The sequence below is a fragment of the Hypomesus nipponensis genome, chromosome 18 (assembly GCF_054491055.1).
Source record: "Hypomesus nipponensis isolate SF chromosome 18, ASM5449105v1, whole genome shotgun sequence".
Lineage (NCBI taxonomy): Eukaryota > Metazoa > Chordata > Actinopteri > Osmeriformes > Osmeridae > Hypomesus > Hypomesus nipponensis.
Window position 1 is genome coordinate 11,959,761 of NC_140378.1, and position 16,183 is coordinate 11,975,943.

Below are 16,183 nucleotides of genomic sequence, written 5' to 3' on the forward strand. Positions count from 1 at the left end.
CATATTGAGGATGATGCTCTGTGGGAGGGAGGGGGGAGGGCTTGCTGGCTGGCTGGCAAGTATGAGTGGTTGATTAAACTCTAGCTGTATTCTGATCAACAGGACTCTCGTGTGTGATAGCAGCAGGATCTTATTGGCCTACATCTCTGTAGGCTACTTATGGAGGTTGGTCTGGGTGTACACTGCACCTTTGGAGTCACTCTGCAGAGTTAATGACTGTGTGACTGGTACACAGTACATTGACTCTACAGTACCTGACAGAGGCCAGTTTGGAATTTAAGTCTAACCTTTAGTTTACATAGTTACCATACATTGTTTTAATTTTAAACAGCACGTGGAAAACCTACATTTTGGTTGTTCTCTGTGTGTCTATGTGGCATAACGTCTTTATGCAGCATTGTGAGGGTAGAGTACATGAATGCTTATACATGCAGGTCGGGTGCTGCTATGCTGCAGCTGTGTGTGTGGATTCCTGGACGCCCACACAGGTCAGAGCTATGTGAAGTGGTTTGAGACAGCTTTTGTCTCCCACGGCTACACTCTCTCATGGGTCTTGGGTGCTGTTTCTAGAAAAGAAAGCTTTTCTTTTTCCTTCAGGGTTCTCAGCTGTATGGCAATGGACTCTGCCCTTTCAGCAGGCCTAGGTCTGACTGATGTTACATTCTAGGATTTCCTGTAACACACACTGTGAACAGGACATGAAAAAGTATCAACATCAGTGTTACATGTTCTCTGTAGTTCTTTCTTTCTCGGAACAGCCATTGTTAGAATGTCACATGACAGTTGTGGGGCATGAAAATTAATACAAGAGAGACAAACATTGCATTCATTCTCTGTTCTCTAATTTATAGCAGCCAACAATAAGGCCCACAACATTGATGTCATCATAACCATCAGAAGGCAGAACATGGGCGGAATTGTATTTCCTCATGGACTGATATGTTTCATTTATTGTAATAATGAATGAATTCAGTGTGGGACTCAAGCAAACAAGGAAACTTGTTTTGCTCAGCTTTAATGTATAAACTGTCTGGGTTACCCAGCAATCAGACTAAATCCAAACACAAGAATCTAACCAGTGTTCTAATGTCAGCCCCCTGATGTGACTGTCAAGTAATTTCTGCTTCAGTTTTGGAAATCCTATTCTGAAGACTGAAAATTATCTTGTAGAGACAATTCCATTGCCTGCTTGGAGAGGCTGTTAGCAAACACGGAATTATGGTGAGGAGGGAGGTGTAAGTAGCTCATTAATTATTCATGAGATGGGTGGAAAGAGTCTGAGGGGCGATGAGAGACAGAAACTCTATTACTGAAGTCTATCCACTCTCCTCCCTCTCTACTTCAAGATTGTTGCTATGTGACTTGCATCTGTTCCCTGACTGGACCGCGACATTCAAGTGACAAATTTAATTATTGGAAGTTATCAATGCACTGAACAGTCATGGAGATGGAGTGCAGGGATTCGTGAATTGATGTTACTGGACATTTTGTACATATGAAACAAGGTAATAATGTTTAACTTTTAATGCTAATTTTCAAGAAGAAAGTTTTACAATGATCTAGTAACTGGTTTCAGTCCAATGTAATATTTGCTTTTGTAAAAACAGACCAATTTAATTGTAATATAGCACTGTAGTGAAATTCCTTTTTGTAGCCATCCTACAGTGATCCTACAGCCCTGGCGTTTGGTCTGGTGTTGGGCAAATCTGGTTATTGTTATAACAGCATGTATGTCCGTGTGGAGGTCTAGGAGGGCTATTAAACATATCTGCTTGTATCATTTTTGTTGGCCCCATGAAAAGGGCGGATTTTCATTATTGTGTACTATAGTTAAGGACAACTTGAGAAACAAAAGTCATTCAATGTGAAGATGGGAACACTGATTCAACCAATCCTTCTGCTGCTCCTGTGGCGGACTCTGGCTGCCATCGACGTCCCTGTTGAAGGTGAGCCAAGAAATCATCTGTGTCCTAGTTAGACTATGACGTGTGTTCATCCTCCTGATGTGAAATGTATGTGCCATCGTCATGACAGTGCTTCTCCTCCTGCAGTCCGCCAGCCCCCCACCATCATAAAGCAGTCATTGAAAGACCACATTGTGGACCCCAAAGACAATATGGTCATAGAATGTGAGGCCAAAGGGAACCCCCAGCCCATGTAAGAGCTGACACATCCTTCTCACACACAATACAGTTTCAAGGCCAAGTAAAACAAATACTAAGAGCAGTGATATGGCATAGTAGTCAGTGTGACTGGCAGTCACATTAACGAAGAACGTTTGTTGATGTAAATCTCTGGTGATACGCCAGGATCCTTTGACAATTTGAGAATGTACAAGTACCAAGTGAGAACATGTTATACTCATTCAAAATGCACAGTTTGCTGCCCATCAAGATATCAAGCTTTTCTGTCTTGTCTTTATTGCCGTAGTTTTTCGTGGAGGCGTAATGGTAAGTATTTCAATGTGGCACGGGACCAGCAGACATCGATGCGGAGACGCTCAGGCACCCTAGATATCAATGCTTGGAACAACCCAGAGGACTATGAAGGGGAGTACCAGTGCATCGCCTCCAACGAGTATGGTTCAGCATATTCCAACAAGATAGTACTGCGCCTCTCAAGTAAGTTACAAATGAACCGTATACACAACTTAGGTATTTTAAGAGGAATATACAGTAGAAAGGTTAGCTATCTTGTACCCTCCTCTGCCCCTGTCAGGGGCTCCCCTGTGGCCCAGAGAGGTGCTGGAGCCTGTGGTGGTCAGTGTGGGTCTTCCTCTGGTGCTGTCCTGTAATCCTCCCCCAGGGCCACCTAAACCTGTAACCTTCTGGATGACAAGCTGTGAGTGCCTCTCTATGAACCAACTCTTATGCCTTGTTAAAAGACTGATGTTGTCCCGGACATTACGATTATTAGTTTCCTGTCCTGATGAACCATGTGGAATAACAAGAGTTTCGTGGAACTATTAGCCATAGAATATTTTAACTCCCAAACAGGTCACCTGTAAACCAAGTGTTGGATGTACCTGTGGACTTGTATGCATGAAGTCACCGAAAACTCTTGTATTTCAGGTTCCTATGCCAGGCCGTTCACCTGGCCCGTTCAGACTCCAGTTCCCACAATGCAAGCTGTGCGGCAGGACCGCAGGGTGTCCATGGGTGTGAATGGAGATCTCTACTTTTCCAATGTACTCATTAACGACTCGGCCACCGACTATTGCTGCAACGCTCGCTTCCCCTACAAAAACATCATCCAGCAGAAGATGCCTGTCGTGGTCAAAGTCCTAACAAGTGAGCTGTGCTGGTGTTGACACAAACTCACATGCATATGAATAGGATCAACAGGACAAAATAAACCAGTCGTAGAGAGCAAATACAATTTCATCAAAGTACAGCTTGGCAACAGTGTGGACTTAACAATACTAACTGACTCTCACTGTGGCTCAACTTGATTTTCCCATGCTGTATTTTTTTAATCAATTTACATCTTACAGACTCCATATTGTTTTATTTCAGACAACCCCTAAAATGACTCATCTTGTTCTCTCCTATCTAATGGCCATAGTGTCTCGGTGAGTGTGTGGTCTGCTCTTTCTGGTTGTTTTTATTTGATTTTCTATTAACTACTAACCCATCTGGCCCCACTGATGCAGTTCCTGACCTCATCACATTGTTACTGTCTCAGACGTAGAGAACAGTCACATGAGTGAGAGCTCCTTCCCCTGGTGTCACAGTGTGCGTTCTGCTCCGCTCCCTTCTCTTGTCAGCTCGCATGGTGGCAGAGGCTGCCCCCACCCTGCTGTCTCCCACGGGGACCTCCAGTACCGTCATCGTCCTGCAGGGAGAGGAGCTGCTGCTGGAGTGTGTTGCTGCAGGAGTGTGCGTAGGCTCGAGACAAGACTGACGAAGAGTGTCAGAAGCAAACAGATGATCAGCTGTTGTTAACGTGTGTTCTGTTCTGTTCACACAGTCCTACCCCTCACATCAGGTGGACCAAAGATGGAGATGCACTATCCATGACTAACATGAAGGTGAAGAACTTCAACAAGCTCATTCAAATATCTAAGGCATCATTTGAGGACCAGGGTGAATATGTGTGCACAGCCACCAACAAGATTGGATATGTGGAACACACCATAACTGTCCGAGTTAAAGGTTAGACTCATCCCAAGTTGGCATTCCAACAACATGTCTGACAACATTCAGTGTTACTCAGTAAAGTATGTCCATGGTTATGTATTTAACAGCGGCTCCATTCTGGTTGGAGAAGCCCACTGATCTGGTGTTGGCTCCTGAGGAGAATGGAGAGATGGTGTGTCGAGCTGATGGTGTCCCCCGGCCTACTACCAGCTGGTTTATCAATGGAGAGCCAATCGAAAGTAAGCAGCTGCAGAAACACTCGACACAACATGCCTCTCATCTTGCTGACTAAAAGATGTCAGGGTCATAGTCAGTATCTACCTCAGCTAAAGAAGAGTATCATTATGATGATTAGGGAGTCAGGTGGCTGAGCGGTTAGGGAATTGTGCTAGTAATCAGAAGGTTGCCGGTATGATTCCTGGCCGTGCTAAATGACGTTGTGTCCTTGGGCAAGGCACTTCACCCTACTTGCCTCGGGGGAATGTCCCTGTACTTACTGTAAGTTGCTCTGGATAAGAGCGTCTGCTAAATGACTATATGTAAATGATTGAAGTCCTTCTGTTTTTTTCTGTAACTTGTCTCTAGCTGCAACTCCCAACCCCAGCAGGCAGGTATCAGGGGATACGTTGATCTTCCGCTCAGTAAATGTAATGAACACTGCTGTCTACCAGTGCAACACCTCCAACCAGTATGGCTACCTGTTGGCCAATGCCTTTGTCAACGTATTGCGTAAGATACCACATAATTTAGTTGACCCATTCATAGGATGTCAGTGTACTGTAGATTACAGGATCAAAGTCTTCACAAAGAAAGATTCTGCTCTCTGTCTTATCTCTAGATGCTACCCCTCGTATCCTGACACCCAGGAACGAGCTGATGATGGTGGTGGAGGGCACTCGTACCGCCCTGCACTGTCGTTATTTTGGCTCACCTGTACCTGACTTGAGATGGTGAAAACAAGCATTTCGTCTTCAGAATCTCCTATATTACTAAACTAGCCCATACTGTGTACACATGTGTGTTATGTGTGTTATGTATGTGTGTGTGTGTGTTCACAGGTCAAAATACGGTCAGGGTAACCTGGAGGGAAACCGTTTCAAAATTCTAAGCAACGGGACCTTGGAGATCAGACGCACTCAAGTGGAGGACCAGGGAACATACCTGTGTGTGGTGAGCAACCTCGCAGGGAGAGAGGAAATCCAGGTCCGACTGGAGGTCAAAGGTGATTTCCCATGAAGGCCACATACTGTATATGAGACATGTACTGTATGCACAGCAGTTTGGTCATGTTTACAGTGCTATCGTTTTCTCAGAACCCACTAAGATCGTTCAGCGGCCAGAGAACATGAGAGTGTTGCGTGGCAGTGACGTTCGGCTGGAATGCAAGGAAAAACATGACGTCTCTCTCTCCATCACCACTACCTGGATGAAAAACAAAGCGTTGCTCACACTAAGCTGGAGGTAAGAACTTTCATGAGTGATTTACTGTATTTTCATGACACTCTTCCTAAACGCCAGGCATCACCTGAGTCATTTCCTGTTTGTGCTCCTCAGAGTGACACTGGATGAATCCTCGCTGGTGATAGCAGGCGTGAACAGAGCAGATGAGGGCATCTACACCTGCATAATAAAGACAGACATAGATGAGAGCTCTGCCTCTGCCCACCTCTTGGTTATGGGTAGGATGTACAACATGAACTCTTGCACAGTATTTATCCACTCTATCTGAACAAGTATGTATCAGAAGTGTTTTACCCTCTCTCACAGACCGCCCAGATCCACCCACCAACCTGGAGCTGTCTGACCCTTATGAGCGCAGTGTGAGACTGTCCTGGATTCCTGGAGACAGCAATCACAGCCCTGTCAAAGGTAACAGCCACTACCTATTATCTTATTCAATGTGTTTTTGTACCCTGACTGTTAACTGGACATATGAAAGTGACTAGCGTCTTCTTTTTGGCTACCCCCTCAGAGTACCTTGTTCAGTATGATGAAGATGATTGGTTGCCAGGAAAGTGGAGAAATCTCTCAACCTACCCTGGAAACCTTAACTCTGTCATCCTGCAGCTCTCACCTTTTACCAACTATGAGTTCCGGGTCATTGCAATCAACGAAATCGGCTCCAGTAGGCCCAGTCGCTCTTCCATGCGTTTCCAGACCAGTGGTGCACGTAGGTCATATGTTTCTGTGGCTGAATGATGCAGATTGGTTAATAGTTTAGACTCAATGAGTAATAAATTACAGGATTTCATGCCTCTCCACTGTTTTAGCTCCTGATGCCATCCCCAAGAACATCAAAGGAGTGGGCACATGGAGAAACAACATGGAGATCAGTTGGGAGGTGATGAATCTTCCCTTATTCAATTTACAAGAGTGTGAAGTAGATTTATTGTGATTCAAACATCCAGAAATAATAAGTCACATCTTTACTGACAAGAGGCTTCTGTCTGTTCTGTGGTACAGCCTCTGAACAGCAGAGACTGGAACGGCCCCTACCTGAAATATCTGGTTTGGTGGAAAAGGAGAGACTCCAGAGAGGAGTGGAAGAATGCCACAACAAAGTGGCTGAGATACTATATATACGACACAGACACCTTCACCCCATATGAGATCAAGGTCCAGGCTTTCAACGACTTTGGCCTTGGCCCAGAGTCTCCGGTTATCATTGGCTACTCAGGAGAAGACCGTAAGTACCAACAAAGCCATAGTGTGAACCGGAATATCTTTACATTTAAGAGTGTAGCTGCAGTTATCTGGGTTTTGAGTTGGCTTGATGAGAGAGGAGGAGGGGAGAACAGAGAAGCCTAAAACAGAATGGATTAAAACAGAGCACAATATTATACAGAGTACATAAAGTCTTCCTCAAGAACTAATTAATGACGCAAACTTTACGTTTTTTTTTTTTTTTTTTTTTTCAACCTTTCAATACTTTTTTTCAAAATTATTTTTTAAACATTTCAATACTTTTTTTTAAACTTTCATTTCACACTGTTCACAGTTAATGAGGAGGAGAGAGGATTTGGAAAACCTAATGATAGTGAGTGACTCATCCTGTGCTCAGTTTGTCCCTGTACCTCTTTGTGTTTCCCAGGCCCTCTGACTGCTCCCCTCAACCTGCGTGTGTCCAACATAGAGAGCGACCAAGTAGAGGTGCATTGGGACCCAGTGTCTCGAAACTCTATCATGGGAGAACCAAAGGAGTACAAGGTCCGAGAACTGCACTTTATGGATTGGAAAGAAAGTCTCATAAAAATTTACAAACTCATTTAAACTGGCCTTTCATACTGTTATTGTAGAGGAGTAGATGAGTAAAACAGACATTACTGATATGGGCCTGCATGTATTTTGTCTGTCTACCTCAGGTGTACTTCTGGAGAGACAGTAGTCAGCTACGGTGGCTAAGTGTCAGCAGGGCTATGAAATCTAAAGCCTTCTCAGTCGGTGACCAAGAATACTCTGGGGTACTGTCTGACCTATTTGCCTACAGCAACTATAAGATGTACATAGTGGTGGCGAACAACCGCTATGAAGGCCCGCCCAGCAACACTATACAGTTCTCCACACCTGAGGGAGGTAAGTTCAACAGTGTTACTGGGGCCTGGAGGTTTCCCTGGTCAATAAACCCAAAATAGATTTAAAAACTCATTGTCCCACTATCTCTTTTACCAAGCCAAGTTGTGTTTTTTGAGCTGCAGTGTTTCGGTTCCATCTGTTCTCCTATTCTACATCTGTAGTTCCATCAGCACCAACGTCCTTCAGGATTCAGCAGAGACATCTTGACACCATATATGTGGACTGGGACCTGCCTGCAGAGCCCAATGGCATCATCACTGGATACAGCCTCAAGTACCAGACATGTAGGCACTTAAGTTCACTCATACTACAGGTAGGTAGGCAAAATAGCATCAGGAAGGTCCACAAGTGCACACAAGTAGCACACAAGTAGGGCGGTAAGTGTACTCATGTACCAAACAGCTGGGTCAGAATTGTAATTTCTTGGGAAAGTAAAGTGGCGACATTGAGTGGTAAAACTAGATGAGCCTTGAGTTTTCTAACTGTTCTAAGTGTACCCTCGACAGTGAATGCCACCAGAGGAGAGCCTTTGCGCACTGAAGAATTCCCTCCAAACGTGACCAGTTTTTCAGTGAGGCGGTACGACCGCTACACTCGCTACACTTTCTCCCTGGCGGCCCACACTCAGGTGGGGATAGGAGAATGGTACACTGAGGAATCACCTCATTACACCACCGAAGGTAGAGTACAATGTACACAAGTCTACTATAGTGAATGATGATGAATGATTTCCTCAATGACTCGATGATAGTGTGGAGATGTATGCATGAATTTCTGTGCGTTCTTACTTGAGTGCATACGTGTGTGTGTGCTTGTTTTTGTGTGTGTATGAATACATGCAGCTTACGCTCGGGACCAGGTGGACTTGTCGACTAAGGGCTGGTTCATTGGTGTGATGTGTGCTGTGGCTTTAATCGTACTCATCCTCCTGGTGGTATGCTTTATCAAGAGGAGTCGTGGAGGAAAATACCCAGGTACTTCATCAGGAGCATCTCTGAGATAAACACTGGCTTCCTACTTAGTGAATAAACTGAGTCATGTATCAACATGGTTTACTTCTCAGTACGGGACAAGAAAGATGTTCCACTTGAAACAGTGGATGACAAAGATCAGGAGGGATCATTTGACTATCGGTAAGTATTATAGCAGAAGGCTACATAAATACTGTGGACTAGCATTACCTGAAAAGGTTTGCCGTGTTCTGCAGACACAGTATACATGGAAGTGCATTGAATGAAAAAAATGTCATCATCTTCTAACAACATAAACAGCATTATCATTGTGACGATATAATTACAGTGATAAACTCCCTACCTTAATTTGCTCTTTACTGTATATGTTATTTTACACGTAGTTGTATAATTGGATTTTTTTTTTATAAAAAGGAGCAACTTAATGTTAAACGTTACCCAATAATGTCCTTGTTCCTGATATCCTCCTGATATTTCATCCCCATGTGTTCTGTCTATTCTGGAAACTTACATTTTCTCTCCAAATATTCACATCTCCTCCTTTTGCATTGGACCATACAAGGTCTCTGGAAAGGTATGAAATAACTAAACAGTGACATATTGACAGCATTGACACCACTTGACTTTTTCAACTCATATTTTTGGTAATATGTGCGAATGATCCACCTTAATGGATCTGCCTTCTGAACATTGAACTGTTTCTCAATGACAAAATATGACTTATTTAGCAAAGTGTATTCAAATTTGATATATTTCTGAACTACCTAAGTAAGTGTATGTCATCACTCTCACATTACTCTTGAATATTACAGGATAGCTCGCGTCTCCACCCTTCCCTACTCTAGACGGTAGGTACCACTCTTTCAAAACACTGAAACAGCTAAATAAATACTATAATCACAGTGGTTGGGAATTAATAGACTAACATGGAAATACAAAAACATAATCTATTCTAGACAATACGTTTCAGTGTGTTGGGCAGTATGTTAGGCTGGATGTTGGGCAGTATGTTGGACAGTATTGGGCAGTATGTTAGGCTGGATGTTGGGCAGTATGTTGGACAGTATTGGGCAGTATGTTAGGCTGGATGTTGGGCAGTATGTTGGGCAGAGTGTTGGGCTGTTCTGCCCTGATGTACTCTCATACTCGTACTCTGATGTTGTGTCTCCCAGAGAGGAAGAGAGGCAGAGGGGGCAGGCATCTGTGGACTCCATGATGAAACACACGGAGAGTGACGACAGTCTTGTGGACTACGGGGATGGAGGGGAGATTGAGTTCAATGAGGATGGCTCCTTTATTGGCCAGTACACAGGAAGCAGAAAGGATGTCAGGGAGGAAATGGATTACAGTGAGAGTCTGGAGATTCACTCACCCATGAACGCCATCTACTCACTGGCATAACCTGCAGCAAAACAACAAACCTTTGTCAAGCCATCACTGGCTGACTGGTTTTGGACACAAGGTAACCCCTGTGAATGGCCTCTGGCAGAACATTACACCATGGAGAAGGGATGGTTGGACCATCTACTTACAGCCAGAAGTCTCATAGACAAAAAACATCTGTCTTCCGATTGGCCTGAGCTCAGAGAACAGTAATGCCTGAGGCCCAAGTGTTCCCCTGGTCCTTTTTCACCTTGGTCTGCATTGACATTGGGTTGTGGGATACAATACTGCAGCCATTTAACAAGGGTGTGAGGTGGAACTGTAGGCAAGGTGACACATATCTGGATTGTGCATTATACATTGGGAGCTTTTCTTCAAAATATTGATCTGTAGTTAGTCACTTTTTGTAGTTATGCGTGTGCGTGTGTGTGAGTGAATGAGTGTGTGTGTGTGTGCTTGTGGGTGAATGTCTGTCTGTTATGAGCTACGGTTTGCATCGTGTTGTCCTTTGAAACCACTAATGAAAATATATTCTGTATATCAAGGGCATTAAAGTGGACAGGTTTATCATGTTGATAAAAGCAGTTTCATTTTTTAGGACCATTGTGCATATATTTTATCTGTCAATTACCGATTGTCTCTTTAACCTGTCATTGTTTAACATGAATTAAGGAAGCAGAAATCTTTGCAGATGTTGTCATTATCATGATACTTTGGCAATAGTTAATCAGGATCAAATATGCCTGATGTTACATCAGCATTACACAGCATTATGCATTTGGAGTATGAATATTTTGTAGGTGTGCTGACGGTTTCTCAATACAATGTTAATATGCGAAGGGAGCTGAGAGCGCTTCATGCACTAACATCACTAGAGGATTTGATTTACTTAAATCACATCAACACATTTAATCAATACAGACTTAACTTTTTTTAGTTTTAGGCTGATTGTAGTTCACATACTTTCTCTTCTAAGACCATAAAAAACTGCTTTTAGATGATGATTTGTTTTCCTTGAGTTCAACATTTACAGTGTTAACACATATATCATCACTCTGGCATTAAATTAATTACTTAATTGATTACATAATGTTATCACCTTTATAAAGAACAATTGGATCATCTTCAAAGCATTGACTAATTGGGCCTAATCATCCAACTCCAGAAGATGCTATAGTGTGAAAAGTGAGGGTAACATAATGTACTTAGTGATATGGTAAAGAATGATAAAGTTCTAGTCTGGGACAATTGGTCCAGCCTGATACAGCCTGTTGGACTAAAGGCATATCAGTAGTACAGGAGAGGTTGGAGAGTGTAACATACCATAAAGCAGTCATAAAGCCAATTGTATCTCACTGTAAAACAGTCCTGTATCCTACTACTCAGAAACATATAAATATCATCCCTCTAAACCTTTTATTTGGACGTGTAAATGCACTTTTGTGTCTGTTTTGTGTCATGTTTGTTAATAAAGAGCTTGTTTTGATGGCATCTCCTTAACTGTGTACTTTTTGTATTTTGAGCAGGACAAAGACCGTAGGCAAAGACAACAAATCTTCAGTGGTATTTGTCACATTTGGAATCATTTGGTTAAAGTCGGTGGAAATGTTTAACTTAAATTTGTCACGTAACCATTCCTATTTGTGAGACAAAGAATAATGCGTTCACCCAATTGGAGCAAACCTTTGCAGCGTAGCTGCTAAACCCTGGAACACTAGATCCTATCATAAGGTTTGTGTAGGCTATCTGAGCCTGCCCAACCCACTGATAGACAACACTTTTTAGCCAAGAGAAAATCAGGTAAGGAAAAATAAGAATAAAACATCTTATCTAACAACCAATACCAATGTTTTTATGACCAATTGACCAGGTTATACATTGGACTGGGTCTTACATAATGCTAATGCAAAGAAAATTGAAGGATGTTCTAGGTAACCTGGCCACCTTAAGTGTCGTCTTTCACTTATCTGTCCATAAAGATCATTTTATCTAGTACCCTGTGAACTATGAGAAAGATAATGTGCTAATTATTAATAATGTTTAAAAAAAGCAAATTGTGTCCTACTCGACTGGGTATCACCATGTAGCCTTTGTCCCCATCTTATCAACACTATATAATGAGGGACATCTTAGAGGGAGAGAGCCACATGCAGTCTCTGAGGACCAGGTAAGAACATTGCACCATATTATTATTTCTTATTTTTTACAGCATAAATTGTATTATACATAACAATGTCACTACTTTTCAATTGGAAAACTACGTGTAGTGTCAGTGTAGGCCATCTTTATGGGTTACAATATATACAACAATCTCTCCTGTTTGACAGTTAAGACATTGTGAACCAGGGACTGCAACCATGGCCAGATTATCACTTCTGTCTGGTAATTCTACTTGTGACAGTCACATAGGTTACAATATGTTGGGGGTGATCATTAATAATTGAGTATAACTGGACAATACATATGCAACATTTTAACTGTACATTTTTCTCTCAAAGGATTGTCCCTGTTGATGTGCTTTCAACTAGGTATGTCATATTACAACACTACTCGATAATATTTGTTCCCGAAACATAGTATATTATTCTAAAACCAACTATTCTAATGTGAAGCCTAAACTTGTATATATTTTGTTTTGGTCTAGTGTCCTCTACCAAACTGGTTTGTTACTTCACAAACTGGTCACAATACAGACAAGGTTCTGGGAGATACCTTCCTTCCAACGTGGACCCACATCTTTGCACCCACCTGATATATGCCTTTTCAATCATCAACCATGCTAACGAGCTAGTCACCTATGAGTGGAATGATGAGACCCTCTACAGGTCCTTCAATGACCTGAAGAAAACGTGAGTCTACCACACTAACCTAAATAATTGGAAAACTAGATAGAAAAGAAAGATTTAAAAAAAGGTTGTCCCGCTGTCAACAAAACACATTATCCTTCTGTCATAAATCATAGCCGTCTGCTGTGTAATATACTTTGTCAGAAACCCTGCACTGAAGACTCTGTTGGCTGTTGGAGGATGGAACTTTGGAACCACTCAGTGAGTTGGCTCACATTTATTTCATAACGATGATAAGAAAAAAACACAGCTTTAGTGATGAATATAATGAAAACATTTGACTAAACACTATGCCCCCAGGTTTACCATCATGGTATCATCAAAAGCCAACAGACAGAAGTTCATCCAGTCCTCCATCAGCTTCCTGAGGACACATGGTTTTGATGGTTTGGATCTGGACTGGGAGTACCCTGGAGCTCGAGGGAGCCCCCCAGAAGACAAGCAGAGATTCACACTGCTGTGTCAGGTCAGTTTGAGACATTTTGTACACCTTCTTCGGGTGGTCCACTATGTGCTGAACTCTCATTTGTCTGTGGTTTTAGGAAATACTTGAGGCATTTGAGAAGGAGGCAACTGACACAAGAAGACCAAGGCTATTGGTAACTGCTGCAGTGGCTGCTGGGAAAGGAAACATTGACAATGGCTATCAGATTGCTGAGATTGCCAAGTGAGGTTCAGCTTCTATTGGAGTATCCACATAATACTATTGGTTTCTTTTTATAACAAATTTGAAGCTGTCTGTCTGACCGTCTGTCCATCTGTCTGTATGTTTGTGTGACAGAATCCTGGACTTCATCAATGTGATGAGCTATGATCTCCGTGGCGCTTGGGACCCAGTCACAGGCCATAACAGTCCCCTGTACACTAGCTCCTCAGATACAGGAGAACTGGCCTACTTCAATGTTGTGAGTAAAACCAGGGGCGTTGTTAGACTCTTTTTACAGGGGCACGTGCCCCAGTATAAATCTGCTGTGCCCCAGTAAAATCTAAAATTTGAGTTTTAACAATGTACTTTATTAGTCAGTGCATTCATTTAGATTGATAATCCTGGAAAATTAATGCAGTATCCAAATCAACGCTTGTGAAAGTGTTTGACCAAAAACCCAAACCTACATGCTTTCAGAAGTCCATGTCAGCAAGCTCTTCATACATAGGTCCAGGGGGGTATTCTACAAAGCAGGTTATGCAGGTTCAGCACAAGCTGATTCACAATTCTGCAGCAACCTACTGGCAATGTTGCTACAACTGGGTGTCAGCTGGGGAGTTAACTTACCCGGGCATGTCACATAACCTGCCTTCTGGAATACCCCCCAGATGTTGGACTCGGCACATGTCAGAATTGAGGTAGGCTAAGAAACATTACAAAACTAAAGATAGTTTCTAAATGATAGGCCTACCAATCATCTTATTTTGACTAAAACATAACAACAATATTACATGAAGCAAAAAAAAAACGGTATTTGCGCTCAAATGAATGCGGAAAAAAATGTGCGCGCTCGCGTTAACTATTGATGTCCCTGCCAAAGCTGATATCAAACTTGCGTCCCTGAACTGTTGTATAGTGGGTTAAGCAAGGGGAGTTTCTATAGCCTAGTGCATTGTGCGCAGCAAGCTGGAAACAAAAAGATATATGAATTAGGGGCCTGTGCCCCAATAGTGTTTTGTCTAACAACGCCTCTGAGTAAAACTATTCAGACATGATAGAAGCTAATAGTAAACTTATCAGTAGTATCATATACTTATGCCATTGTTCTATTTACAAGTGGTTAATGTATTATCCCTTGTCTTTTCCCTCAGGACTTTGCCATGAAGTACTGGAGAGATCAGGGGGCCCCTGTGGAAAAGCTCATGATGGGTTTTGCCACCTATGGGCGCACATTCCGCACAACATCTGCAGCCAGTGGTGTTGGAACCCCAGCAAGCGGACCCGCTTCTGCTGGAACATACACTTTGGAAGCTGGCTTCTGGTCCTATTATGAGGTCAGTGGTTAAGCTCAACTTGAGTTCAAAGAAATACCTTTAAATGAGTGCCTAATGCAGCGGGATTTTAGATTTTTTTGTATTTGGTCATATTTTTTGAATTGTTGTAATCATCTTCTTGTCTAACTGGTGTGATCAATCTTCTGAGGATGAGGGTTGTACCGTATAATCAAGGCAATTTAGTTACTTATTCAAACAGAATAAGGAACTCTCCTCCATTATCATGTGGTTAAAGTAAAAAAGGTACCTCCTCATTCAGCCCAAAAATACATAATCTTTCTCCAGATCTGCACTTTCCTCAAAGGAACCACCATTCAGTGGATTGAGGAGCAAAAGGTCCCATATGCTACAAAAGGAAATGAGTGGGTTGGATTTGACAACAGGGAAAGCTTTGAGATCAAGGTAATGACAGACTGATGTAATGGCTTTCCCAAACATTATGGTGATGTCACATAATCGGAAGCCAATAATAGTGCATTTATGTTCTAAAATTACTTTTCAAGGCTCACTTTTTGAAAGACAACAAGTTTGGAGGAGCTTTTATCTGGGCTCTGGATCTTGATGACTTTTCCGGACAGTTCTGTGGACAGGGGAACTATCCCCTCATTAGTCATCTGCGCTCTCTTCTGTCCTCGGGTATGCAAACATCTCAGAACACACACTTTTACAAGAAGCAGCAGAGTGTATCCAAAATTGATTTTCTATACAGTATACAGTACTGTATAGACAGCCTACTATGTTCTCTCATTATCTCTTTGTACTTGACAGACTTGCCACCCCTACCATCATCGACTGTTCGTCCACCAGTTGTGACAACAACTGGAAGTGTGGCCCCCACCACCTCCACCCCTGCCTCCTCAACTGCCACCCCCACAACCCCGAACATCAGTGGTTTCTGTGGGGGGAAGGACGATGGACTCTACAGCAACAATGATGATGCAAATTCCTTCTACCAGTGCTTTAATGGACACACCTATGTTCAAAAGTGCCATATTGGCCTCGTTTTCAATGCCAAATGCAACTGCTGTGACTGGCCAATATAAAGTGCAGCCCTTCTAAGCAACTTCAGTATAACAATGTTCTGTTTACAATAGCTTTAGGATGCATATATATATATATATATATATATATATATATATATATATATATATATATATATATATATATATATATATATATATATAATATCATTATCTAATTTTAAATTGTGCCCTTTACTTGAAATCACTTGTGTGAAAGTTATACAGTGAAACCAAAACTGGAGACCTGTACCTTCAAAGGACATTAAAAC

At 42.3% G+C, this 16,183-nt stretch overlaps 2 protein-coding genes across 2 annotated transcripts; both read left to right on the forward strand.

Annotated features, from left to right (window-relative positions):
* Window positions 1-1,095: 1,095 nt before the first annotated feature.
* Window positions 1,096-11,560, forward strand: nfascb (neurofascin homolog (chicken) b). Its single transcript, XM_084679522.1, has 27 exons — window positions 1,096-1,505; window positions 1,803-1,946; window positions 2,052-2,157; window positions 2,431-2,621; window positions 2,719-2,841; window positions 3,072-3,290; window positions 3,767-3,878; window positions 3,970-4,154; window positions 4,247-4,378; window positions 4,725-4,868; window positions 4,978-5,089; window positions 5,198-5,361; window positions 5,453-5,600; window positions 5,694-5,818; window positions 5,907-6,008; window positions 6,112-6,309; window positions 6,410-6,480; window positions 6,603-6,825; window positions 7,231-7,346; window positions 7,502-7,712; window positions 7,874-7,996; window positions 8,219-8,392; window positions 8,555-8,686; window positions 8,776-8,845; window positions 9,246-9,257; window positions 9,496-9,531; window positions 9,856-11,560. The coding sequence occupies exons 2-27, from the start codon at window positions 1,871-1,873 to the stop codon at window positions 10,082-10,084; spliced, it is 3,534 nt and encodes a 1,177-aa protein (XP_084535648.1). The 5' UTR covers window positions 1,096-1,505; window positions 1,803-1,870; the 3' UTR covers window positions 10,085-11,560.
* Window positions 11,561-12,184: 624 nt separating this feature from the next.
* Window positions 12,185-15,991, forward strand: LOC146252140 (acidic mammalian chitinase-like). Its single transcript, XM_084679534.1, has 12 exons — window positions 12,185-12,233; window positions 12,394-12,448; window positions 12,565-12,594; window positions 12,711-12,915; window positions 13,057-13,113; window positions 13,213-13,378; window positions 13,455-13,579; window positions 13,694-13,817; window positions 14,710-14,892; window positions 15,178-15,294; window positions 15,396-15,528; window positions 15,661-15,991. The coding sequence occupies exons 2-12, from the start codon at window positions 12,424-12,426 to the stop codon at window positions 15,933-15,935; spliced, it is 1,440 nt and encodes a 479-aa protein (XP_084535660.1). The 5' UTR covers window positions 12,185-12,233; window positions 12,394-12,423; the 3' UTR covers window positions 15,936-15,991.
* The last annotated feature ends 192 nt before the right edge of the window (window positions 15,992-16,183 follow it).